The 25,390-nt window shown below is 41.8% G+C and overlaps 2 protein-coding genes across 8 annotated transcripts in view; one reads left to right on the forward strand and one right to left on the reverse strand.

Annotated features, from left to right (window-relative positions):
• The window catches only part of spire1a (spire-type actin nucleation factor 1a), a 32,910-nt gene extending 16,489 nt beyond the window's left edge, over positions 1-16,421 (forward strand). The window contains exons 4-20 of one of the 7 annotated variants that reach the window (XM_030064519.1): positions 1,360-1,485; positions 3,802-3,876; positions 4,135-4,299; positions 5,263-5,349; positions 5,495-5,624; positions 6,448-6,489; positions 7,473-7,520; positions 9,608-9,774; positions 10,151-10,232; positions 10,335-10,477; positions 11,693-11,716; positions 12,376-12,405; positions 13,546-13,683; positions 13,827-13,897; positions 14,007-14,034; positions 14,202-14,383; positions 14,478-16,421. In XM_030064519.1, the coding sequence (XP_029920379.1) occupies positions 1,360-1,485; positions 3,802-3,876; positions 4,135-4,299; positions 5,263-5,349; positions 5,495-5,624; positions 6,448-6,489; positions 7,473-7,520; positions 9,608-9,774; positions 10,151-10,232; positions 10,335-10,477; positions 11,693-11,716; positions 12,376-12,405; positions 13,546-13,683; positions 13,827-13,897; positions 14,007-14,034; positions 14,202-14,383; positions 14,478-14,745 (1,806 nt within the window). In that variant the 3' untranslated portion in view covers positions 14,746-16,421. The remainder of the gene's footprint in view (positions 1-1,359; positions 1,486-3,801; positions 3,877-4,134; positions 4,300-5,262; positions 5,350-5,494; positions 5,625-6,447; positions 6,490-7,472; positions 7,521-9,607; positions 9,775-10,150; positions 10,233-10,334; positions 10,478-11,692; positions 11,717-12,375; positions 12,406-13,545; positions 13,684-13,826; positions 13,898-14,006; positions 14,035-14,201; positions 14,384-14,477) is intronic. The other 6 variants (XM_030064520.1, XM_030064521.1, XM_030064522.1 and 3 more) reach the window with 6 other exon arrangements.
• Positions 16,422-21,242: 4,821 nt separating this feature from the next.
• klhl38a (kelch-like family member 38a) lies at positions 21,243-25,188 on the reverse strand. The gene is made up of 4 exons (XM_030064527.1): positions 25,152-25,188; positions 22,126-23,482; positions 21,724-21,829; positions 21,243-21,532 (listed from the first exon to the last, which is right to left on the reverse strand). Exons 2-4 carry the CDS (start codon positions 23,479-23,481, stop codon positions 21,243-21,245), a joined length of 1,752 nt encoding a protein of 583 aa, XP_029920387.1. The 5' UTR covers position 23,482; positions 25,152-25,188.
• Between the last annotated feature and the right edge of the window lie 202 nt (positions 25,189-25,390).

Raw genomic sequence — 25,390 nt, forward strand, 5'->3', positions numbered from 1 at the left:
GAGAAAAAGTAAATTATCAGCATACTAAATCACAGTTAAAGCACAACTCGAAAGAAATGCAGTGCTAAATCTCAGTTACCTGTCAAAACATGAGGTTGGCCCAAATTGAGTGTATTTATTTAGCATTTCACAGCAAGACATGTCAGTGCCTCATTATCACAACAAAAACAGTTTTTTTTTTTTTACCAACACTACTTTTTTTCTAGATTTAATATTTTCATTTTGATTAAGGTTGTTGGTTTTCAAATTTTAGCTGAACACTGTATTAATCACCTAACCAGCTGGACTCTGGCTTTATTAACTTTCTAACTAGCCAGCAGCCTGTTTTAGCTCTAGTCATGTCAAGTAGCACGCATATCCAACGTTTTTACAACATGTCAGTGATGGTAAGCTGACCTGAAAATATTGTTAGTGAGAGCTAACAAGCTGACGTTATCTCAACACAAAGTTCATCAGATTGCTCGGTGGGGAATAGATTAGTTCCCAGCCACAAGTGGCGCTCAGGTTAACCATTTGTAATGGATTCTGTCGAGGTGGCCGAGATGTACACAGAGAAATGAAATCGACAGCCACTGTTTTCCAAGAGCTGAGGACCCCCGCTGGGCCCACCAGACGATGTGTCACGTCAGCTGAAAGCCGCTCTGTGATTCAGACTAATTAATGAAAGGTTCAGCTCAAACACAGAAACTATAGAAGTAATTCTCAGACCTTTTACAAATATGGGCAATACATACACTTACCAGTAATGACCAGTGTATACTGGACATCAATCAGTTAATCAGGCTTTATTTATATAGAACTTTTCATACAAATGCATGTAACACAAAATGCCTCACAATGTAAAACAATAAAGCAATAACAACCCCCCAGAAACAAAACAAAACAAAAACAAGAGCTGAGGAAACATTATCATAAATCTTATCAGTTTTCTATGAGGAAACATCTGAGACAGGATTAACACCAATAAGAAATATATAAAACTCAAAATAACAAAATGAAAGTAGTAATAAAATGAATAAGATATGAAGGATAAATAAAATAATAAAAGAGATGACATGCATAAAAGCGAGTAAATCCAGAAAATAAGAGTTAATAATAAATATAAGAGGGTAGAGTTTTAAAACAAAATCAGTTGAAAGTAAAAGGATAGACCAAGAGGGTACACAGGCTAAAATACATAAATAAATGTAGAAGTAAATAACTAAAACCCAATTATAAGGCAGGCTAAAGGGTAGGTCTTGAGTTTGCTTTTAAAAATATCAACATTCTCTGCTGCCCTCAGGTTGTCAGGAAGGCATGTTTAATTCAGCGGCCATTGCACCACTAATTAACCTTTTCCTCATCTTCCCCCCTCTATAGCTGTGTTCCTCACACCTACCCAGTCCCTCAGATGCCCCCAACCATTACCAGGCTGTGTGCCGCGCCCTCTACGCCGAGACCCGGGAGCTGCGCACCTTCCTGGAGAAGATCAAGAGTGCCAAGGAGGTAGGAAACTCACACAAATGTGCTTGCCAAGTCTTGATGCATCTGGTGGGATTAAGCCACATCAAAAGGAGGTGAACGCACAGCCATCTGCTCACCCACCTGAGTCCAGAAGTTGTGTTTTCCAGAATGGATGACATTGCATAACGCTCACACATTAATATGGAAGTCAGCGACAATCTGGTTATAAGCCATACTTAATTCATGGCACTTGATGGGATCATGGAATAAACGGCTTATGGATTATTCATAAAAAAATTCCCAAATGGTTTTGTGATAACCAATGTAGGCCACTAAAAGATGAATGCTTTACGAACGATGGCAAGTAGCTTAATTATTCAGAATTAGCATGATTGACACTACCACACCAACTTGAGAAATTTCTATTTTCACTTTTACTATGTCAGATAATAGTGACAGCAAGTCATACGCGGTACATTGTGCACTGAGCTTCCATTCAACAATTTATCACAGGGATCAATCCGCATTTTAAAACCAGTGAGGCAGCAAAACATGGAGCAAACAGAAAGGGAAAATGATAAGGAAAGGTATTTTGGAAAGTACAGAACAGATGTGAGGGTACAGTAGAAAACACCGAGCTCTCTCGTGCCCCCGTGGCTCTGGACCGGTAAACCCCAGGCAGGATATGTGTAATTACAGTTTTGGATTAAGTTAGTTGAACAGGAGCCAGTTAGGTAACCAGAAAAGACAGTAGCTTAGTGTGTCCAGCATCCTGGACAGTGGCACGTGAGTGGAGAGTAGACTACTGAGGGTGTCAGGGGAGAGGGGTGACATTTATTTTGACCCACAAGATCAAATAGTATGCTCAGAGAATGGAGTAGCCCAACAAGTTGTTAGTTAAGTGGCTGGCTAAATGCCTGTGGGGCAGCATTGTCTCATCACACTATGGTGTTTACAATAATGAAGTGCATCCCATTTAATGGCACTACCTCTAATAAATATATATCTTTAAAATACTTCATTGAATTGGAGGTGACATTTACCCTGCCTTGTTTTTGATAATTGAATTAGTCAAGCATTAAAGAATATAGCTCATGAGGGTCAAATGCGTGCATACTTACAGCACTAGTGCACTTTAGTTAGGCCTCGTCGAGCTGTAAGACAGGGGAGATAAGGTCAGATGATAGGCTCACAGATTGACAGACAGTGTACTGTATGTACGCACGCTGTATTCTTGCTGTAACAGGCTGCGACGACATTTTTCCTACATATGATATTATGTAATATGTTGTTCCAAAAGCCACTGTAGCTTTATTACATCAGTGTAAGGAGATTACAAAGCGGCTGGCTATAGGGGCTGCTCCGCGCTCATCAGTGCACTATGAATATGTGTCATTAGATAATTGATAACTGTCTAAACTACCATACAGTGCACCTCCATATGAATGAGGTTACCTGCAAGTCAGTAAGCCAGCCAGACTGTCGTTCTCACTTTCTCGGTGTCTCTGTTTTTCTTTCTCACTTCCTTCACTCGTTCCTTCGAGCCAATTTAGAAAGAAAGCGAACCCCTGGTATAGATCTGGGAGGTTTGGGTGAGAAATAGTTGAAATGTTCCCATGGCTCCTCAGCCCAGATAACAGTTCAGTCTCCCCACAGACTAATGATGATTCGTCTTCAGGCAAACACTGGAGTTAAGATGGGCTTTGAGAAGAGGGAATAGCAGAGATGTAACACTAAGGACTGAATGAGGTGTGAAAGGAACAGTAAGAGGAAAAGTCAGTCATTAGCTGCTCTTTTCTTGATCTGAGTCTAGCCTGGAGACATATAATATTTGAATCATCTGGCCTAAAACAGCGATTACTCAACAAAGAGAGACAGAGATTAGACCCGCTTAGATATGCATTTGTTGGATGAAGCAGTATAATATGCGGCCATTGTAACATGCGGCTGTCTTGAACCCTGCTCTTTGTCTCTGACCCCGTTTGACATTTGAACTAGTCACCCAGAACTCTCTGTAGCTGGCTGGTACAAGTGCCACCAAGAGGACCTGGCAGAGAGACAGACATTAAAAGCAGTCATTAGTTGGCTATCGATTTCGTTTTTTTTCCTTGGCATGCTGTCAGGATGAGGTGAATATCAGACATACTCATGTGAAACAAAAGCCACTAATTAACCCGACATAACAACGTGGGCAGCTTGACACTGACACTGATTTTCTGGGTTATACGCAGTGCTGTGCATTGCTGTACATTATTAAGTTGTCATTTTTTTCATCTCCATAGTTCTCTCCTTCTCTGACTCCTTTTGTTTTATTTCTTTTTCATGACCCTTCTCCTTTCCTCTGGGACCCTTGGCCAGAACCTACGAAGGATGGAACGTGAGACTCGGGAGGAACCTGTTAAAGACCTCAACGAGCTGCAGAATGCAGATTGGGTAAGTAATGTCTCATATTTGGATTGTGTCCAGATATATCTTTTCACTGAAGAAGATTTACCTGGTCTTCAGATGTACCTCATACTTCCACTTTTAGATTGGTTTTCTCTTTCCCTCTGCCTGCTGCCTGTTTTTGTTTTTTTGTTCATGTGCTTTATGGTTAGAGCCATAAAGCACTTTATGTTGTGGTTGTTAAATCATGATCAGAGCAATTATCATATCACAACATGTTTTTTTTTTTTTTTTTTTTTTTCCCAGGCACGTTTCTGGGTGCAGGTAATGCGAGACTTGCGGAATGGTGTGAAGCTGAAGAAAGTCCAGGAGCGACAGTACAACCCTCTGCCCATTGAATACCAGCTCACACCCTACGAGATGCTGATGGACGACATCCGCTCCAAACGTTACAAGCTGCGGAAAGTCATGGTGAGTGTTTCACTAATCTGCACAGGCTCAACATAACATTTTTAGTGCTATTTGGCTATTCTCTGCATATTATAGCTCTGACGGCTGTAATATACAGAAGACCCATAAGACCTTTCATTTGAAATGTTTGTTTCCCACAAGTGAATAACAACTACTGTCTCTCTAACTAAGCATAAAGTTGGAGGTAAATATTTACACTCCAGACATATTAGGCATAAATATTCTCACAATTGCATGAAAGTTTAGAGATTATTTCACAAAATGGCACCATTTCTAACTGCCTTACTTTGGGCAGTTTTGGTCAGCTACTCCACATAACAAGGTAACTTTATTAGTGAGGGTTAGTAAGATACTAGACTAGTTTGTTCTGGCTAGCAACCAACAAAATGATTCTTCTCTAATGATTAGATTTTGAATGGACTTGTTTGCTCTAAATCTGAACTCATAGAGAACAATGGCATCAGCTTTATAGATGCTTTTCCATTTGTGCGCTACCAGACAAGCAGGCACTATAGTGTCTTCCAGCTCTATAAGAAAATGGATGTTCAACACACTTGACAGTGGTGACGGTGTTTCATGTCAAGCATTCATGCCTTGACTAGAAAAAGCCTTGAATTGCGACAGTGGCATTACAGACATTCACTACTAGTCTTTGAGCTGTCCTAATCTTAAACCAAATGTGTTCAACCGGGGAGATAGAGTAGACCACAACACACCTTTGTCCCCTGTCTGTTCATGGCCTGCATGCAGTTTTATGCTCTCCACTGTGCGGGGCCAAACTGATACACAAGGGTGTACACACCTGTATGATAAAATGTCTGAGGTGGAGAGTCCAGGTGGCAGTTCATGGTAGCTGCTGTTGTTTATCATGACCTCTCGGAGAATAGGTCCATTTTTAGAGATCATTTGCCACATGAGAAAGACAAGACCTCAAACAAATTTCTTTTGACGGTATCATTCCAGGTGAATGGAGACATTCCTCCAAGGTTAAAGAAGAGTGCCCATGAGGTCATTCTTGAATTCATCAGGTCGCGACCTCCTCTCAACCCTGTGAGTAGTGACTGTCACAAGCATGTCAGTCATCACCATGCCGACGCAATGGACTTCACTGACTCATGTTGAAGAAGTCTGTCCACGGTCTCCTTGGCAATGATAGTCAAATTTTCACTTGTGTGTGTGTGTGGTGTCATGACAGGTATCGGCCCGTAAGCTGAAACCTCACCCCCCACGGCCCCGGAGTCTCCACGAGCGACTGCTGGAGGACATTAAGGCTGAGAGGAAGCTCAGGCCTGTCTCACCAGACATGATCCGCAGAAACCGCCTGGGTGAGACAGTTAACACACACACACACACACTCGCTAATTTGCACATGCTTGCATACATGCTCAGACATGTAAACAATATAGCTATTCAACACTTTCCTGCACACTCATCATACATAGCGGGTTTTCCCTGTTGGAATACTTTGTCAGCTCAGCCTGCTTGTCTCTAATCTGGCCCAGAGTGGCTGTTTACCTTCTGCATGGCTGCTTTTTACTACCATAACCCCTCAAATGAGGACAAAACCATTAAGGGGAGCAACTGCATTGCACTAAACCGCAGCCACCGTGATTACTGTACTTCACTGGCGCCACTTTAGTCAAAACTGTTGTAGTTGCTAATTTAATTTTTTTCTTTTCTTTCTTTCTTTCTTTTTTTTTGGATGAAAACATTATATAGGCGTTAAATAATCTGTGCGGTATGTGGTGGTCACAATTGGCCAATGTTCCTAATCTATACTGTTTCAAAATATTTTAAGCCTTTAATAGGATAATGTTAACAGTAAATAATTTTGTCAATGAAATGCATGTGTGGAGAATACACAAGGCACCTTTTGTTAGGGGAATTAGAGGGGTAACCTGGGGCAGTTGTTACATAATATCACATACAGCGAACTCTTGAGGTTTTCTGTAAAAAGCAAATGCATAAGGTGCTGCATTATCTCATTAGGTCCAAGGCTGTTAACAGCTTATATGCTAATCACAGACAGTTTTCTTGTGTGGCTCAGTGACTTCACCATCCATTTTACTTTTCATGGATTTCTTTTTCCTTCTCTCTCTTTTGCCTCTGTCTCCTTTTTGTTTTTTGTAACGTGGGCATATTTTTCAGTTATGCGGCCGCTTAGCATGTCTTACAGTTTTGACTCATCAGGTAAAGATATTCCTGCTTTACCCTCTGTGTGCGTACTCTATGACTGTTTTCCTCCCTGGCTATTTTTGATTTTGGCTCCAGCTCCTACCTAATTTAAACACACACGCACCTCTTTTCCCTCATTCCATGCTTGTGTTGCGTAAAAGCGTGGTAGAGGCACGCTACTGCAGCAACACTGTCACACACTGGCCGGTGTGACACATGCTCCCACCTGAGGAAAAGATGGGTCGGTGCAGTGCAACTTTGACGCCAGATCGTCTGAACCGTCATGTTGTTGTCATGGTGTTCAATTTTGCGAGGTCATAACCAAGTCAATCTCAGGGCCTAGAGGTGAAAACGCATAGCCTCAGGGGAGAGGAGTTCTCTGTTTTAGGCATTTTATGAATGTTGTCAGAAGTACAGCATTTGAAATGCTCCATGTACAGTAAGCTACTCACCAAGGCTATCTCTTGTTTAGGTGATGAGGGACAGCCATTGAGCCGCAGCCAGTAGGGTGAGATTACAGATCATCACTCTGCTTCCGCAGTGTGCCTGGTCTGCTTGTCATATTAATCTGCTTTCACTGTGACATATGAGAAATTGCATAACACAGTCGCTTCCCTCACGTAATAGTTGAATGTGATTCAACAGTGTTGCGTCTGAATGTAGCACTGCAGCTCACGGGACACCATAATGCCGGGCGATGTATGAGAATGACCTTTTGCACTGTGACCTCACTCATCGTTTTCCTCTGACCCCATGGCACCCGATTCCCTCACCTGTTCTAAAGCGTTTCCTGTGCTTTCCAGCTATGCACAGAGTTATTTGTGTGTGAATGTAACCTGAGATCGCACAGGCTGCCCTCACTTTGCACCTGCTGCCACTGAGTAAAAGGTGCTTGATACTGTTGTTTCCCCACTGTAGCACCAAACCGCTGTTAAGGGGGAATGTTAACTGAGTTTGGGGTCCTATTGAAGGTTTATATTCCTTGGATTCCTCTGCAGGCTCAGGGAAAAGCATCAGCACACCTCAGGACTTGTTCCGCAGCTCAGGTAAAGTACACATCAAGGGTTGTCTCGTCACAACATGTGTAGGGAGGGGCATGTGTGTGCTGTGCATTTTGGTTTGCTCATTCAGTGAACCCAGTGTGTGATATGCCATCTTGCTGTCATTAGTCTGAGTAGTCACAAAATATACAAGACATGCGAATATGTACATATATCCCGACGTCAGTTGGAAAACCTAATTATGGAGAAATCATTTGTCCTCTGCAGGTAATTGAATAGTGCAGTAGTCGGATATGAACTTTACTGCTGCATTCTCACTGTCAGGTAGAGCAGGTCTTATGTCAGTGCTTGTTTGGTGTTTTGACCACTCAGAAATAACATAAGTTGTTACGTGTTCTTGGACAACCGACTACTGAGGCTTTCTGTAAATAGCAAATGCATATGGCACTGCATTATCCCATTAAGTCTGAGGATATTGAAAGCTAATATGTTATTAGTGATTGCTTCTATTTTTGTGAAGGATATGTTTAGGGATACATGATACTGGATGTTTTTTTGCTGATTTCTGATAACCTGATATTTTTCACCTCTTTTGGGCTGATGCCGATACCAGTATATATGCTCATATTATTTTCCACCTAATTGCAGAGATCAAGTCTTTCCTGTAGTGGAATTAACATTTTATCATGCCTACTCTCATTGTGAATGGCCACTGGCAGATACAGACATAAATTACAATGCTTTTGAACATGCACACATTCACTGGGCAAAATAAGGATACTTCTCAAACTTATGTAAAACATGCCTTATTTATTTTTATATAACATTTTCTTTCAAACAAAACTTACTTAAACAGGCTTGGATGATGCTCTTCCTGAGTCAATCCAGCCACAACCAGGGCAAATTTGACCTTTTTCACATATTGGCAGGTCATATCGGCAGAAATTTTGATTTCAGGCAAATAGCGATATTTCATATTAAAGCAGATATCAGCCAATACCGATGACATGCTGATATCACCATGCATCCCAAGATATGTTGTACAAATGTTGATACTTTTTTGACGTCATTGTCTGTTTTTCCTTTCATCAATTTCTTTTATTAAATTAGAATATCATGGAAAAGGTCATTTTTTTGCCGTAATTTAATTCCAGTGAAACTTTCATATATTTTAGATTCATTAAACATAAAGTGAAATATTTCAAGCCTTTTTTGTTTTCAAAACAGGATTTATAATACAGAAATGTCAACCTTCTGAAAAGTATGTTCATATATGCACTCTTGGTCGGGGCTCCTGTTGCACGATTGACTGCATCAGTGTGACGTGGCATGAAGATGATTGGCCTGTGGCTCTGCTGAGATGTTATGGAAGCCCAGGTTCCTCTGATAGTGGCCTACAGCTCGTCTGGACTGTATATAAAGTTTGTTATAACCACCACTAAGTGTTTAACTGCCTTTTTAACTGGAATCTAATACAGATCTATCATGGGATGGTCATATATGGCACCTAAAGCTTGAGAAATCTTATGTATCTTCTTGATTAGCAGAAGGATCTGTTCTGAACTCTTGAGTGAGATATAATCATCTGCCAACTCAGTTATGTTCAGATGATTTCTGCACACATTTAAGAGCTCTATATCAGGGCTATTTTTTTTTTTTTTATGAAAATAGCTAACAGTTTCTCAACTAAAGTAAATAATAAATCAGAGCAGGAATTGCTTCTTTAACCTCAAACCTTTCAGAGGTTCCTTGAGTGAGGGAGACTGAGCTATTACAGTCCTGATGAGCTGAAAACTGCTATCAAGGGGTGCCTCCACCCCTTATATATATTTGTGTATATATATATATATATATATATATATATATATATATATAAGGGGTGGAGGCACCAACATTAGCAATGGTTAGGGCTTATCTTGCTCACCATGTGGTGTGTCAGTATTGTCTCTGCGGTCCTGCATTATCACAATACAAAGACTCCTATAAATCAAACAGGAAGCATGATGACCAGCTCTGTAGACAGGGTGATAGTACAGGGGGATTTATAGTTGACTTAGAATGCATCATTGTTGAAAGACAAGACAGTTGTCCTCTCCCTATGATTGACTGACGGCTTGCCCCTGTGTTCTTAGATATGAACACCCCTGATGCTCCCAGGAAGCTGGCTGTCAGCACGCAGTCCCTGGCCAGTGGAGCCACGGCGCCGACTCAAGCAGCGGGCGGAGTGCAGCCGCTCAGTCAGAGGAAAAGGCTGCTCAGGGCACCTACCTTGGCCGAACTGGACAGCTCCGAGTCAGACGTAAGATTTCAGTCACATTTTAATTGGCTGTCTTCAATAAATATCTGATATGGTTTCACCAAGTGCACAGTGACTGCACTGTATAACACTATATATCCTTGGCCATGCTCCACTTAAATTCATATTTCAGTCAAGCTGTTTACCTAAACCTTTTGATACCTTGCAACTGAGTATTCCTGTTCCTAAGGGGGAAAAGAGACCACCAGAATATTAACAGAATATCTCCCCCTTCTTCTTTCCACAGACATTATCATACTCAAAATATTGTGCAAGTTTGGATCTACATGCAAGCAGAAAACTAAAACTGAATGCAAGTACATGCTAACTCCAGTTAGTCTAACAGAGTTATGCTGTTGTCTAATGTAATTATCCATAGGAGGAGGCCACACAGAGCAGCTCCAGCATGGTGACGTCTTTGCAGGAGGATACGTCTCCTGAGAGTGATGTGGGGAAGAAAGGTAAGAGCTTACTCTGAACAGATGGCTCCAAAGATATCTTCATTGTTGACACAAAATATTATATCATCATGTCGTGTACTTGGCTGTCTCTCATCTCTCCAGCTCCCCCAAAGTTCCTTCCCATCTCAGCCACGCCTCAGCCAGACAAGCGGCAGTCTCCACAGAGGAGACACTCCATTGAGAAGGAGGCCCCCACCTGTGTCCGTCCCTTTGTGGCCCCCTCCAAACAGACCTCCAAGTCTTTGGTAAGTTAACCCCTGAGAAGAAATTTATTGGATTTATACATCAGGGCCTGCAAGAAAGAAGCATCTGAGGCTGGAGACACACAAAGACACTTGTGGAAAATTTTTGTGTCCGTGTAAGTCAATATGCACATTAATGTGGTGTGACTAAATGCAATACAGCCTACACCAAGGAGTTTAGTCTGTAGAATGCCAAATAACAAACTTATGCATCACATATATTTGAATGGGTTCATCCTGTTCCCCAGGCCCAGTCAAGCCAAAAACACTGGATGTACTTTGTACTGAATTTGAATTCCTGTCCTGTGACTGGTCATTGGTTCACTATGAGATCATTGGTTCCTTGAGTGGCCCTCTGCTGGTCAGGTGATTTTTATAAGGTTGATGGATGTAATTGAAACCACAGGATAGAACCACAGAATGAATGGATGCGGATGAAGATGGGAGTTGGTCCCTGTCTACCTCTTGCTAGTAAAGTGACGGAGCTCTTGTGCCAAACCAGAGGCCATAAATCAACCAGCCAGAGATCACCAACCAAATAAGAACTAATAGGATAAAATCCTTGGCAGATTCCGTATGGGGATAATTGTATATTTTAAAGTTTAAACTTCCTGTCACAGTAATTCCTCCTTTCTAAGCAGTGGCCAATTTGCTCATGTCAGTATCATCACAGGTGGTAAGAGCAAGCAACCATCCAGAAGACTGTAATCAGTCTGCTGGATCCCACTGCTCCCACTTTAAGATTCAAGCCCTTATTGCTCAGAAAAGAAATTTCTTTACACTATTTGTCAAATTAGAGATATTGTTTTTCCATTACATATCTGCCTAATTTTTTATGGCATTCCCCCTTGCCTTTAGAAAATCAGAACAATTCACCCTCTGTGTGAATGATTAGGGTAACCAATAACCATGTTCTTGTGTAATGTTGTCATCCTTTTGCTTCATAAAATTAAATTTATTTCCATTTAACTGATTTAATCAGAAGCCACGTTTCTCATGTTTTTTTATATACATGCTTATACAAGATTTTGCCCTTCGTAAGAGTTTAGCTTCCCCAACAGCATGTACTGTAAACACTAAAGGCTTTGTCTTTGGTCTACAGCTCTCCTCCCCTGCCAGTTCCCATATTATATCTCATTATTATGTTTACACTGATTAGCCGGCTTGTCCTTTCAAACACGTAACTCCAGTCATTTTCTTTTTTATATAATGCTGCAGCTGATGGCGGATCCCAGCACCAAGGTAACTTGGTCAATCCTCTGTCTGTCAGCCCTTGTTTATTTTTATTTTATTTTATTTCATCTTGATCGTTTTTTTATTTATTTAAACAATAAGAAGTGAATTCACACGCAGCTGCGAGGAAGCACAGAAGAGAAGGCTTTGGCAGAATTCATTTGAATCTCAGCAGGGAAACATGTGGGTCCACAGATGAGGGTTGTTTTGACCACTACACCCTCCACTGGGCACCAGCTCTTATCAGTCGCCTTCGCTGTGTATGATGGAAATTATGAACAGAAAGAATGCTCTCTTTGACAAACAATTGTCTAATCACGAGATGGTTGCTGCCATGTCAGTAGATTGTCCCATCATGGGACTGGCACTACGCGTTTGTTATTGAATTAGACTTCATGCCAAAGCTGAAATAGATGCACCAAGTTTTTTTTTTTTTTAAAGGTATGGGTCCATGCTGGGACTGAATAGATATAATAATGTTTGAGTCACTGTGTAGGAAGGCTAGGCACACATTGTGTCGTTTTTCTTTCTTAAACTATAATCATTATCCCACCCTGTTCTTAGATTAATCAACTTCTTGCATATTGTGTGATATTGGCTCATTAGAGCAGAAAGAAGGTGCTGTTTATATTTGCTTGAATGTCTTATTTCCTCTATGTGCTGGTCAGGTGGAAGTTGCCAGCGGTGCTCAGGGCACGGTATGTCACTGTCATTACATCATTAACTTGCATTATCAAAAGCACCTCTTAACTCTTGCACTAACATGGTGTGGGGAGCACATCCATAATACCATCCCATCCAGCAGGTTCAAATCATTAAGGTCCATAAGAGATACCAAGTAAGGACTTTTAATTTGATGTAAAGTCCCTAGGGTTTTTCATTTATTTGAATGACTTATTTGGTGTTAAAAATAAAATATACAATATCTGTACACTGACAGGAGAATCTCATATTTCCTAAACTGAACCAACTCAAAGACGCTGAGCACTAATGTGTGTGGCTTAAGAGCTCAACAGGCAAACAACTTCCTTAGACAAATTTAATCATCTGATGTTTGACTAATATTGACTATTATGCTGAGCCAAGAGATGGGATTTCATGGAGAAAATGTTGTTGTCGCATCCAAGGCTATTGCCATGATTGTGGTCCACTGCATTATTGACTGTGTGCAAATAATGGTTAAATATTTAGCACCCAGGCTACCGAAGAAATATTGGCAAACATTGTTTTATTGGTCCATTTAACAACATAGTAAAAAAGGATGGTCAGATAAGGAAGATGTGTTTCAAAATTAAGGACACTGTGACAAGTAAACTGAAAGGCTAAAGTAACCTGTAGCCTTAGCTCTTTCAGCTCAAGTCACTTAAACAACCAATTTATTTAGCTTCAGTTTCAGGGTTATTTAGCCTCAGCTGTAGAAAGTAAATCAGCTGTTGTATCTAAGAGCTGTGGACCTCCATTATGGCCCTAACAGGTGTGTTATGTCACCTGGTAGCCCTTCATCATGACTGCATCTTCATGGTAGTGGAAGCATCATGCATTGAATACCATGAGATGGGGGGAACACTTTAATTTTCACCTTTTTTATCGCCTCTGGCATGTTTGGTCTGCAGGTAAAGTGGTGTGTAAAAGGTGTCATGTTTTGGGTGATTCAGCATGGTTGTATCTGTTATCTGATTTTGGGTTTTTTTGCATTTGGCTGCATTCATGTGGTGTCAAGCTAATTTCCTTGGCAACAGGCACAATCACCTCATGCTCTCTGTCATGGGATATCTGTTTGCTAATCTGTGTTCTGTATGTAGGGGCTGTGTGCTAACCTTCTGTTTGTTTTCTTCCAGGAGGAGTTCTGCTACCCAGTGGAGTGCCTGGCTCTGACGGTGGAGGAGGTGATGCACATCAGGCAGGTTCTGGTCAAGGCTGAGCTGGAGAAGTTTCAGCAGTACAAGGATGTATACACTGCCCTCAAGAAAGGAAAGGTAGTAACCCTGCATAGCTTCTGTCAAGTTTCAGTGCTGTCCAAAAACATAGGTAGAATCTTCTTCTGAATGATTTTTTAATCTCCAAGCCGTCAAATGCAACAGTTTCTGCGTGGCTTCATCACCCATCCTCTCCTCTCTAGCTCTGCTTTTCATGTCGGACTAAGAGGTTCTCCCTCTTCACATGGTCCTACACCTGCCAGTTCTGCAAGCGGTGAGTTGAATGACTATTAGTGGGACTAATGGTCATCTTTATAGTCTACTGAAGTACAGCAGCAGTTCAGAAAAGCTTGACTAAACATTATTTTTATCTTCCTCTCCAGGCCTGTGTGCTCTCAGTGCTGTAAAAAGGTAGGTGGCTCTTGACTTCAGCTTAACACACCCTTGATCAGTCTCTTCAAAATGCGTTGACACTCTTGACACCTGCCAGCTGCTTCATGAACACTAGCAGATGTTATCTAAAGCTGCCATTGCAAAAGCAGATTTCCACACTTTCTCATTCGTTATTACTGTGACAGATGCGGCTGCCATCGAAGCCCTATTCCACCTTGCCCATCTATTCGCTGGGCTCCGGTGCCATACTGAAGGAAGAGGCAAGCGCATCCTCCTCCTCTACTCCTGCTCCTGCTCCCGCTCAGCCAGAAAAGGCCCCATTTGGGTCCTCACACAACCGTCACAGCCTACGTCGGACGGTTTACAAGTATGTTACCGCACAAACCCCTTTTTCTGCTTGTAGTTACAGGCTGAGGTCTGTCAGCACCCTCATCCACACCCTCCTGTCTGTCTGTCCTCAGGTTGTCCAAGCACGGCAGCAGTAGCAGCAAGGAGGGCCGCTCGCTGGATGAACCAGAGCTGCCCAAGGAGATGACTGAGGACTGGGCCTCCATGGAGGTCTGCGTGGACTGCAAAAAGTTCATCACGGAGATCATCTCCTCCAGCAAGCGCAGCCTGTCTGTGGCCACAAAGCGGGCCCGCCTCAATCGCAAAACCCAGTCCTTCTACATGTCGACTTCTAGCTCGGTGAACTTCAGGCCCATGGACCGCACCATCAATGAGGTGTAGGAGCCACCACGTGTTCTTCAATCCTTTCGTTCACCCCCTCCCTTAAAGGATCTTGCCTGAGTCGGTTGACGAACAAAACATCGTATTCGATCTAGGTTGAAACTGACAGGTCATTTTTAGCCTCACTTCAGTGTTTAAGAGAAAAATCAAAAGTGACCATGACCCCAGTCCATCACCCCACCACCCCAAAGTTAGTAAGGTTGGTATACCTTACCCCCTCTCAGGAAAAGTTGCTTTGTTGTGATGGTTGTGAATAAGACCAGTGGTCAGGACCCTGTTGTTATAATACTTTTAGCTGCCAGATAACAATGGAGAGACCCAGTTTTCTGTGAGCGTCGGTCATGATTCAGGGCAGGGTATCGGTGGGTAACATGGATAAATCAAGCTGCTGATGTCACAGATGAACCAAGTAGGAGTATGTACATTTAAAACAAGTGGGAAGGGCTGCGGTTCTTCCAGTCAGATGTTGACAGAGATAAAGTGTAAATAGCATAAAGGCCCTACCCAAATCTTGGCTGTACATACGTTTTCCAGTTCCTGTTTACTGCTAGCACTCAGGAAGAACAACCGATTGTCTTTTGACAGAAATGCACTGTAGATCCACTCGTCAGGTCTGCTGGGGTAGTCCTCTGCCACTCCCCCGCCCTCCCTTCCCCCCTCCAACACGATTATGCCAAATGTTACATCATTTGTTATTATTTTTAACCAGTTTCCATCAAATGTAGAGATTTGTCAAACATATTTACTGTTCTCTCAGAGGATGTTGAAATGACAAGTCGGGGGGCAAGAATAGTGTGTTTCTGGGTGGGTTTTAGCCACTTTGATATGATGTACATTAAAATTGTGTGCCTGGTGCCAAAATAATTTCTTCTCTCTGAATGCCTTTCTAATTAAGGACCTATTGTACATAGTTGTGATAAAAATTAAATGGGGAACATTACAGGGGGAAATGATATTTGGTTTCCGGCCTTGCCATGTTCCAAGCTGGGCAATAGAAGCACAGAAGTGTGGGTTTATGAATGTGTACATGCTGTATATCTAAATTGTTCCAAACCATGAATTAAATCTAATAATCAAAAACCTTTACTAAGTGATGTAAAAAAGGGGGAAATTTTACTGGATTTTTTTTAATGGAATACTATAAAAATCCAGGCACAGGCATAACTTGAAAGGCCTTCGTTTTGACATTGTAGGGTAACAACTCATTTTGACATCGTCCCACACACACACAAACACACACAGAAGTCATGCCTGGATCTAGATTTTTATGTTTCCACATTAGAAGTATAATTTTGCTATGTTTCTTTTAAGTTTTTTTTTTCCTTGTGCCTGTGAAGTTTCAAATCCTGATGCGCACCATTTCAGAGTCTTCTCTTAAACCTTTATTATTAGTGTCATTATACTTTGTGTCAATCTAATATAAAGATTTTATTTTATTTGTATTGTCTGTAAAGTCCCTGTTAAGATACCCCTCTAAATCTCAAATAGCACTTTTACTGGAGAAATGTATTATTTATGTTGCGTTTGTCTTAATTTCTGTCTTTTCTTTTTTTCTTTTTTTTTTTTTAATTTTTGTTTTTCACCTCTTGGGGTCCATAGTGCCATTTCCTAGGGTTCCTCGTGGATGAAAGTTTGTGTGAATGGTGCCAACTTTTATTTTTTTTGTTAACAAAAAACACCCCATCGAACTGAATGTAGACCGTTTTTAAGTTTTGTCTTTGGAGTATGCATACTGAGCTAGAATTTCATGCCTCTCAAATAACATTCCCCCTCTCTCTCTCTCTCTCACTCACACACACACACACACACACACATTCAGAAAGTCACATTCACATAAGTTCATGGTTTTGTTTTGGCATTTGGTACCAAATGAGCAGAAAGCCTAACCAGCCTGTAATATTATGACACGATGAAGTATTTTAGACCCATGTAAGGAATGTGTGCATGCTGTACTGTGATTTTTTTTTTTTTAATGAGAGAAATTATAATAAAATTATCAAGATTCTGATGAAGACTCCCAAATCCCTTGTACAAAAAAATAACACTTAGAGTTGAGTCTTCGTTCTGCAAATGTGCAGTGTTAATACTGAAGTGCAGGTTTTATCCCAGTGAAGGTTCCTGTTTCATCCAGCAGTGGGCGACAGAGGTCCACCACACATCACTTAGTGGTCATGGAGACATCAAGCGGCAGAGGGTGGATATTGCGGTGTGTGTGTGTGTGTGTGTGTGTGTGTGAGAGAGAGAGAGAGAGAGAGAGACTTTGAAATATTGAATTGACATATCCATTTGTGCAGATACATGACTAACGTCATTAGCTATTGGTGTACAGCACAAATACTATTTTTACCGTGGCTCTGTTGCAGTACTTGGAATGTGACACACACTTGTTTCTAAATCCTAACACTTCATATAGTGGTAGGTGTACTGTTTGCTGACTTCATATGACTTCATCTATTCATTATTATTTTTACTTTTCTGTACTTCTGTACTCTGAACTGATCTTTGCTCCTGCAAAATGAGAACAAAAGCTATTCACATTTTATATGTTGCTTATTTTCAGGAAGCCACGGTATGGCTTATTTGATTTATCTTTCTTTTAATTCTAAAGTTCTACCAGGACCTCAGAGATTTATGAGTGGTAAAATAATTTTAGATATATTTTATTGGTAAAACAACTGTTATTGCTTTATATACTGCCCAGAAAAAACCTTCACTTGCAACATCAGCTGTGATGAGACACTTTTGCCTCTCTCTCTTTTGACTTCTATGGAGTATTTTGTAATATTTTATGATCCATGATACATTTTACCATTTACGACACTTTTTATTTATTTATTTCTGCTTTTTATTTGACAGTCAAAGTAGAGAGAGAGGGGATGACATGCAGCAAATGGCCTGAGGTTGGATTCAAACCCAGGACACTGCGATCAGGCCTCAGCCTTAACGCATGGTATGCTCTCGTAACAAAAATGGTTGCATCTTGCACATCAGTTTCATCATAATGCATATTTAACAATGTGGATGTCTCATCTTAGGGTGTAGGTGTAAAGGAACATAATTTGCCACAGGTGGCAGGATCTTTTAATGTCTAAACTCTAAACCACCTGTTAACACAGGGCTGGAAGACAATATGGCTCACTTGTAGCTGTATGTGTTTCTTAATCTCACGGTCTATCACATTAACAGAAGGGTAAAGTTACAGACTGGCCAAGTCAATAGGGCCTCTCACATGACACAGCAGGGAATTCCCTCAGTATTTCAAAGCAACTCTAAGGGCAACCACCATGTGGGCACCTCTTGCTGTTTTGATCCATGCCATCTCTATTGTTTGCTGTTGTTATGAAGTGAATCAGTCACAGTGAATGAGAGGGCTTTCAAAAGATTGTTTAAAAATTGTAGCACGCCCATTTGTTGGATCCAGACTGTATCTTTTAGAGTGGTTATTCTCTCCCTGTGTCATTTGGACACATAAGTGCCTAAAGTGTTACTGCACTGGAAGTAATATATACCTAATGGCTGATTCAGCCTCAGCTGAAAGAACATATTTCTGTCATGGTATATGGTCCTTCTGGAGAATATGGGTGATATGCAACATAATCTAAACTGAATTGGTGGGTAGGGTTGCTAGTATGTATGTGCATGTGTGTGTGTGTGTGCATGCTACTCTGTGTGCATGTACAAGTGCAAACTCATACACAGCATAGGCACAGCAGTTACGCCTTGACGGGTTAGTAACAGGCACTGAAAATAACCTGGCAGGCCGCAGCCCCCCTGAAGGGTGACCCTCTCACACTGGTTTCTATGGTAAGCCAACAAGCAAACACACATCAATAAACAGTCTGAATAGGCTATGGATTTAGCAGCAGCTCAATAAAAAAACTTCATAGGGTGTTCTTGTCAGATGCTGCACTGGCTAACTGAATGGACAGCTGACCCCGCTGATGACAAATTACTCATGATGATTACACTCAGGCTTGATAGGTTTCAAATTAAAGAACAGCTATTCTGCAGGGTGGCATATGCAATACTGCACATCCTGTAAATGATTTGGTTGGGCTGTAGATGTTGAAGCAACACATACTAACAGCAGAGGGATACTGTGAGGTATTCAGAGTGACCATGCTAACGAGAAGCCATTTAACCCAATGACACTTTGGGCGTGTTAATGTGGAGTGTGATGAAATTCACCCCTGGTTGCTCCTCTTGTGTAGGTTTCAAGGTTTATCCTCTAATGGGTAAGGATTAAAACTTAAAAGTGAAAATTGATCTTAGATCTCTTCCCCTAAAGTCAACTTCACCCAAGGGCTATATAGAAATAGGCTGTGCCATACACAGAGTGGGCCTCTCAAGGGTAATTTGGTAACATGAGCTGTTGCATGTTGATGTGGACTTCCCCATGCCAGACACATTTTATGGACAGAACATGCCCTGAGGGGTCAAAGGGCTCAGCAGAGGATGGTCATGTGCTAACATGAGGGATGCATCCATCTGAAGCTGAATACATTTTTAATCTTCTGTTTTAATTTATATTCTATAGTACCTCAAAGGTAACTAACCCAATAACTAATCCAATATTTCAATGCAAATTGCACTGGTCTTTTTCTGTTCATGTACTGTATGTATAGTTGCAAATGTGTCACATGATGGCCAGTGAACACGTTCTTTTGTCACTGTCAACAATCGTCCCTAGAGCACAAAGGACCATGGCTCAGCAAGTCCACAGATAACGGGAGACCCATTTCTATCGCCCCTAAGGTCAACTAAAGACAGTCTGCTGAAAGAAAATCTGCACCACTGTCCAAGAGAGATTCCATTAATTGTTCTTGTGTAGTAGGGAAATTCAAAGCAATAAATCAGAAACTAGACTTGATTTGTAGTCTTGCTACATTCATACACAAAAATCATATTGCTGTTCACACACAACAAGGTAATAAATATCCACAAATTTAGCAGGTACATTGCACTGTAAGGAATTGCACATTTTAAACAGAAAGTTTCTCATCTGTGCGACAGGCACTATGCACCGTGCAGCTGAATAGTAATTGATTTGAAACAGATTCACTACGGGGATGCAGGCCACGGTATGATCCAGTGTTGTGATAATAGGGTTGCCATGGTGACTGTTACCAGGGACAGGAACTAGTTGAGCACCACAGTGAGTATCTGTTCCATAGGGGTCAAGGCTATTGGTGAGGAAGCAAATGGCAGCAGTGGCGACTTATTGTAAGACAGGTCTCCACAGTCTTACAGATTCCTGCCACATATAAAATGTGGTGCAGTTTGGGTACCACTACACATCAGTGGGAGCTTTTTACATGCACATAGGGGTATTGTTCTTCCTTGGATATGAAAATTCATTATTCTCCTCTCCTGGAATTTTCTCAGATGTATCTGTGGCCATGCTTGTGAAAAAGTGAGTCCATTGTACAGAGTGTGCTTTCCTCTCACAGTCGCCCTTCTATAGGTCACTGCATCGCCATCAGGCACTTGCCTTCAAAGGCAGCAATGTCACAAGTACACACATCAAAATAGCTGCCCACAGAACCAGTGACTAGGACTTTCATCTAGCAGTAACAACATTTGGTGAAATATCCCCACTAAAGAAAACACTGTAAATATATTATATTTACAGCACTTAGAGAAATCCACAATACGTCCACAGTCCCGGGTGATATTCTACTGTCACTGTGTGATCTTCCAAGTCAAAGAATGTTGCAGAATATTTAATGATGTACATACTTTGTTGGGGGTTAAAGTTACAACTCCCAAAGTCATAAATCAAGCCGGTAAATTACTGTTGGCCCAAATAATTTAATTTCAGCAAAACTGTCCTTCCCAGCAACATTCCAGCGAATACGGTAGCAGCCACAGCTGACGTGGCAGCTTGGCTAACAGGAGCTAGTCCATCTTTAGTCTTGCTGCCTCTCATCAGTAAATGATCTCTGATAGAATCATGTGGATCAAGGAGGAATGTTATATCTACATTCATCTGTTTTTTTCCCCCTGTTCATTTAACAAGACAGAGTTAACCAGACAAATAATTTACTGTGTATTTCTTTTTTAAGCTATTCTGCAGCAGGCACACAGGCTCATATGCTGTAAATAAATGCCTGACAAAGTAAGCATTGCCACCTTTAGTAAGCATCAAGACTACAGCTTTTTGCATTACGTATGTGTCTGAACAGCTGCTTGTTGTGTAAGTATGCCTCTTGTTAACTCTGGGCTGCTCAGTTCAGTTCCCCCACAGCTGCCTCAGCCGTGATGCTTTCTACTTACCAGCTGAGGTCTCCTTTGATTTAAAATACCGCAGATGATAGTCAGCCTGGCCTAACATGCCGCTAAGTTGTGTCGGAGGCAGAGCTGCGTGAAGGAACGCAGTCAGTTTGAGATGGTCTCTCATTTGGAGCTAAAGTAGAGCCAATAAATCATGGCAAAGGGCGGGTGGGTGCAGAACCTGTAGTAAGGCACTGGCCCAACGTGGGTGGTTGTGTGACGGGTCATGGTGGATTGGGTCTGTTGGAAACACAGACTAATGGCAGGGAGCCATGGTCAAACAACTTGTAGGGCAGAGAGCCCTTCGAGGTCCACACGTCTGTCTTGGGGTCATAACACTCAAAGCAGTCCGAGTCCTCGATGACGTCGTGGCCATTAAGGAAGCGTCCACCGGTCACATAGAGCTTGTTGTTTATCACTGTGGCGCTGTGATGCATCCTTCGTTCCTTCAGATTCTCACATTTGACAAATTTGTTGGCTTTGGTGTCATACGCAATCATTCGTCTGGTGTATCCTGGAAATTAAATATTCAGTGAGGCCAGCTTTAAAGATGCATGCTATACATAATTTAGATGTCTCTTTGAAATAACATCTGAAGCTTTTCATGAACATGTTTTCATGTGGAAATATGTAGCTGTTGGGGGAAACAGCTTATTTGTTTTTTATACATGAAAAAGCTGGCTCTAAACAATTCCCTGAGCTCACCTCCTATGATGTAGATCTTGTCCTCGATGACGGCAGCAGGAGCACAAACATTCTTCACTGTCCGTGTCTCTAGCCTGGACCACAGGTTGCGAGAGATGTGATAGACCTACAGCATTTACACAACATAAACACACACTTAGTTAATCTATTTACAGTATCAGCCACAAGACTGTGATTCACCATCTGCTTGTGTGATAGGTATAGGTATACTATAAATAAAAATTACCCAAACATCCTGCTTTCTCTTGAGTAGAAGTTTTTGATTTTTACACTAGAACAATTTTTGTCTGTTCATATTGACAATGAATTACGTTTAAAGCCATAGCCATATTTGAATGGCAATGTTATTGAAATGGAATGTGATGTTGACCCAGTTATGGTGAAATGAGAGGTCTTCTCTACCTGAATCAGCCTGACTGGGTTCTGCATGGAGTCCTCCCCTCCAAAAACATAGATCCTTTGATCACTGGCTGCAACCGCTGGGTGCAGCACCGGTGTAGGCATTGGTGCCATGGCCTCCCATTGATTAAACATACTGTTATACCTCTCTACTGACTGGGAGATTTGTTTGTCTACCCCAATGCCCCCTAGGACAAAAATAAAGTGGAGATAGGACACACTTTGGTGGGCATATCGTGGCTCCAACATAGGCTCAGCAGTCCGCCACTGGTTGGTCTTGAGGGAGAGCGTATAAACTGTAGCACTGACTGAGCTGTCGCCTGATGCCATGCAGAGGCTGAGCCCACCAAGCACATAGAGGATGCTATGAATACAAACATATGCTGCCTTGTAGAGGCGCAGAGGCAGTTTGGCCAGCCACTGCCAACGCTGGGTCCTCTCATCGTATAGCAAAGCTTCTCGTGATGTCTGCTCGTTGTTTTTGCGTCCTCCAACCACCACCAGCGTTTCCCTGCAGGTGTAACGCCGTGGTGTGGTCCAAAGTGGCTTGAGCTCACGGCTACACTTGGTGCTGACAGAGAGCATGAGGCGGCGCACTGACTCAATTATCTCAGTACAAAGGGTGGAGGACTGCACCAGCGGATCATTAGCAATAAACTGGAACAGGTAAGTTGGGTGGATGTAGCGAAGACGAACTTTCTTGAAGAGATCGTGGATAGCACCACGCCGTGAGAACGGGTCATGGTGGATCCATGCCAAGAGGGTCTCAAACACCTGCTCTTCCTCTGCACAAAGTCGGTCGTCTTCCAGGTAACACATCAGCTCAGGAAGGGATAACTCACAGAAGTCTTCTGTGGCAGCTACATCAGAGAAACACCTCACAGCCATCTCCTTCGCCCTCTCCTTCAAACTCTCACAGTGAAGAATCTCGGACAGGCGTATCATGCTCAGACAGTTGTCTGGACTGAGCTGCTCTTGGAGGAACATCGAGCAGGCCTCAAAGAGACGTCCATAGTGAAGCATAGATGCTGCTTGCATGAGTGGGAGCACAATCTCCATGGTAATAGTGATGGTGCCTGTGTAGACATAGTCCACTATGCCACTGAGGACATCTGATGAGATTCCCTTCAAGTCCACACGGGCCTGGCTGCTTTCCAGAAAGTTGCTGCAGAACATGGCACGGAAGTATGGGCTGCTGGAGACCAGGATGTTTCGATGGCACGGGATCTCCCGGTGCTCGGTGCAAAGCAGGACGTCTGTTAGGATGCGCTCCTGCCGGAGGATGTTGAGCTGAGCAAGAAGGTGAGAGGGAAGCTCCAAGTCTTTGAAAGAAAAAACTTCACGTGATCTACAGGCCATTCTGTAGAAGCAGGGAAAAGAGAGAGAGGCAAAAGAAAAAGGAGGAATCACTCCATGATCACAGTTTTTGAGTATTTCTACTGGCCTTTGGGTAGCACAGGTTGACAGAAGCAATGTCATTATCCCCTGTGGTAAAAAAAAAACAAAAAACAAAAAAAACGAGGGTGAGGTCCAGTGTAAAAAACTGGCTTGGATGCTGTGATGAGGAGAAGGGGTAGATGTGATTGGAGTTACCAAGTGGGTGACAGAGATGGGAAATATGTCATTATTATTATTATTATTATTATTATTATTATTATTATTATTACTGAGGCCTGCCTTCAAGAGTCTGTTGCACTAGTTGATACAGGTTAGAATGGGATTAGTTCTTTTAATGAATGCATTAATGCTTCCAATGAATGTAGAAATTACAATAAAGAGAATTTTTTAATTGATTGCTATTAGAAATAGATTAGGTTTAGTTATTCATCATTTTGATTGTGCACAACATCATAACACGTAGGTTACTTGTCTAAGTATGTTAGTGGAAATATCACTTCATCTTTCACTACTTTGACATCTAAGCTGCCTTTGAACTTTGCCCCCGGAGCGAGCGGCGAGATCCCTCCTGTTACAGTTTGGAGCTGACAGCAAACCCTTTTATTAATAAGCCCACACTCCAACTCTTACAACTCCTGCAGAGCAGCTGTCCTTAACATGACGATTACTGACTCACTGCTTTCTATTTTTAACCGCTTCTCCTAAATTATCTTGATGCATCCATGTTGCATTAGGCCACATCTCCCTTATCCAGCTCCTCATCACTGCTAACTTTATCAGAGTTATGCCACAGGCCATCTGTTTTTGTCTCTCCCTTTCTGTATTTCTCTCTTCTTTTGTCTCTCTTTGTTACTTCTTTTTTCACTCTCTCCTCTCTGTGTCAGTCTCAGTCTTTCTGCTGCTCTTGCTGCGGGGTTTGTTATGATCCTGCTGTTTAGAGTGGGAGAATTTCATGGGACTATTATCAACACTAAGTCTTCTAATCACCCCAGTGACAGCTACTGATTTACTCGCACAAACAGGGCCCACCCTGTCTGATATATTTGGTTCTCTAATCATTATTCTATATTATGAACTGCCAATGGGCATTAGTGACATTCCAAAACGGGTCAGATTTGTTAGTCCAGTGCTGGTTTGCGTAAAGGACTGGTTTGTAATTTTCATATTGAATTGGTTATAAATTTGGAGGGATCAGACACTAATGGATGATTTGGATTAGCACCCTTTAGATACTCTGCTCTTAGTTTACAGTGATATTTCTGGGCATTCATTTTATAGTTTTCTTTGTAAAGTTTGTTAGTAATTAAATTTCTTTTATTTCAATAATAATAAATATCAGTTTATATGTCACAGAGCCACACCCTGAACACAGTTTAGCTGTGTCTGGGAGTCCCTTAGACCTGACGTTAAGAGCATTAGTAAGATCTAGAAAAAGTTTTTTGAAATTTGAGAGGGAGGGGCATATAGTTTAGGTCCATACTCAGCCTATCACTTAACAAATCCCTTTTGTTAAAAAAAAAAATGACAACTATATTAGGAGGCAACATAACACAGTATTAGTGTTATATCCGTTAGTGGGTAAAATCTGATCTCAGTTCATCAGCACCATTTGTGAGTGGGTAACTCCTTACCTCCTATCCTCAGTAAAGCTATATTATCCACAATGTCTTGTTAGTCTGGATAGAAAAAAAAAATCAGCTGCAATCAAAAAATCAACCAAAACACTGTCCAAAGCGGATACGAGAGTCAAGTGCGCAGCATATTCAGGAAGAGAGAAGGAGCGCGACACAGGGGTACCAGGCTTTCCAGTTAGGAGCTCTCGGAGCTTGCCATGAGGCCACTGTGTACATTCCTGCAGCTAAGAATAGTA

This window comes from Myripristis murdjan, chromosome 11 (genome assembly GCF_902150065.1).
Source record: "Myripristis murdjan chromosome 11, fMyrMur1.1, whole genome shotgun sequence".
NCBI lineage: Eukaryota > Metazoa > Chordata > Actinopteri > Holocentriformes > Holocentridae > Myripristis > Myripristis murdjan.

Bases quoted from the DNA above. Each gene is read 5' to 3' on its own strand.
- klhl38a (XM_030064527.1), bottom strand. From the start codon at position 23,481: ATGGCCTGTAGATCACGTGAAGTTTTTTCTTTCAAAGACTTGGAGCTT. The intron at 21,830-22,125 runs GTAGAGAAGACC...TAAATGCTGTAG, and splicing joins ACCCAGTCAGGCTGATTCAG to GTCTATCACATCTCTCGCAA. The intron at 21,533-21,723 runs GTGAGCTCAGGG...TTTAATTTCCAG, and splicing joins CAAGATCTACATCATAGGAG to GATACACCAGACGAATGATT.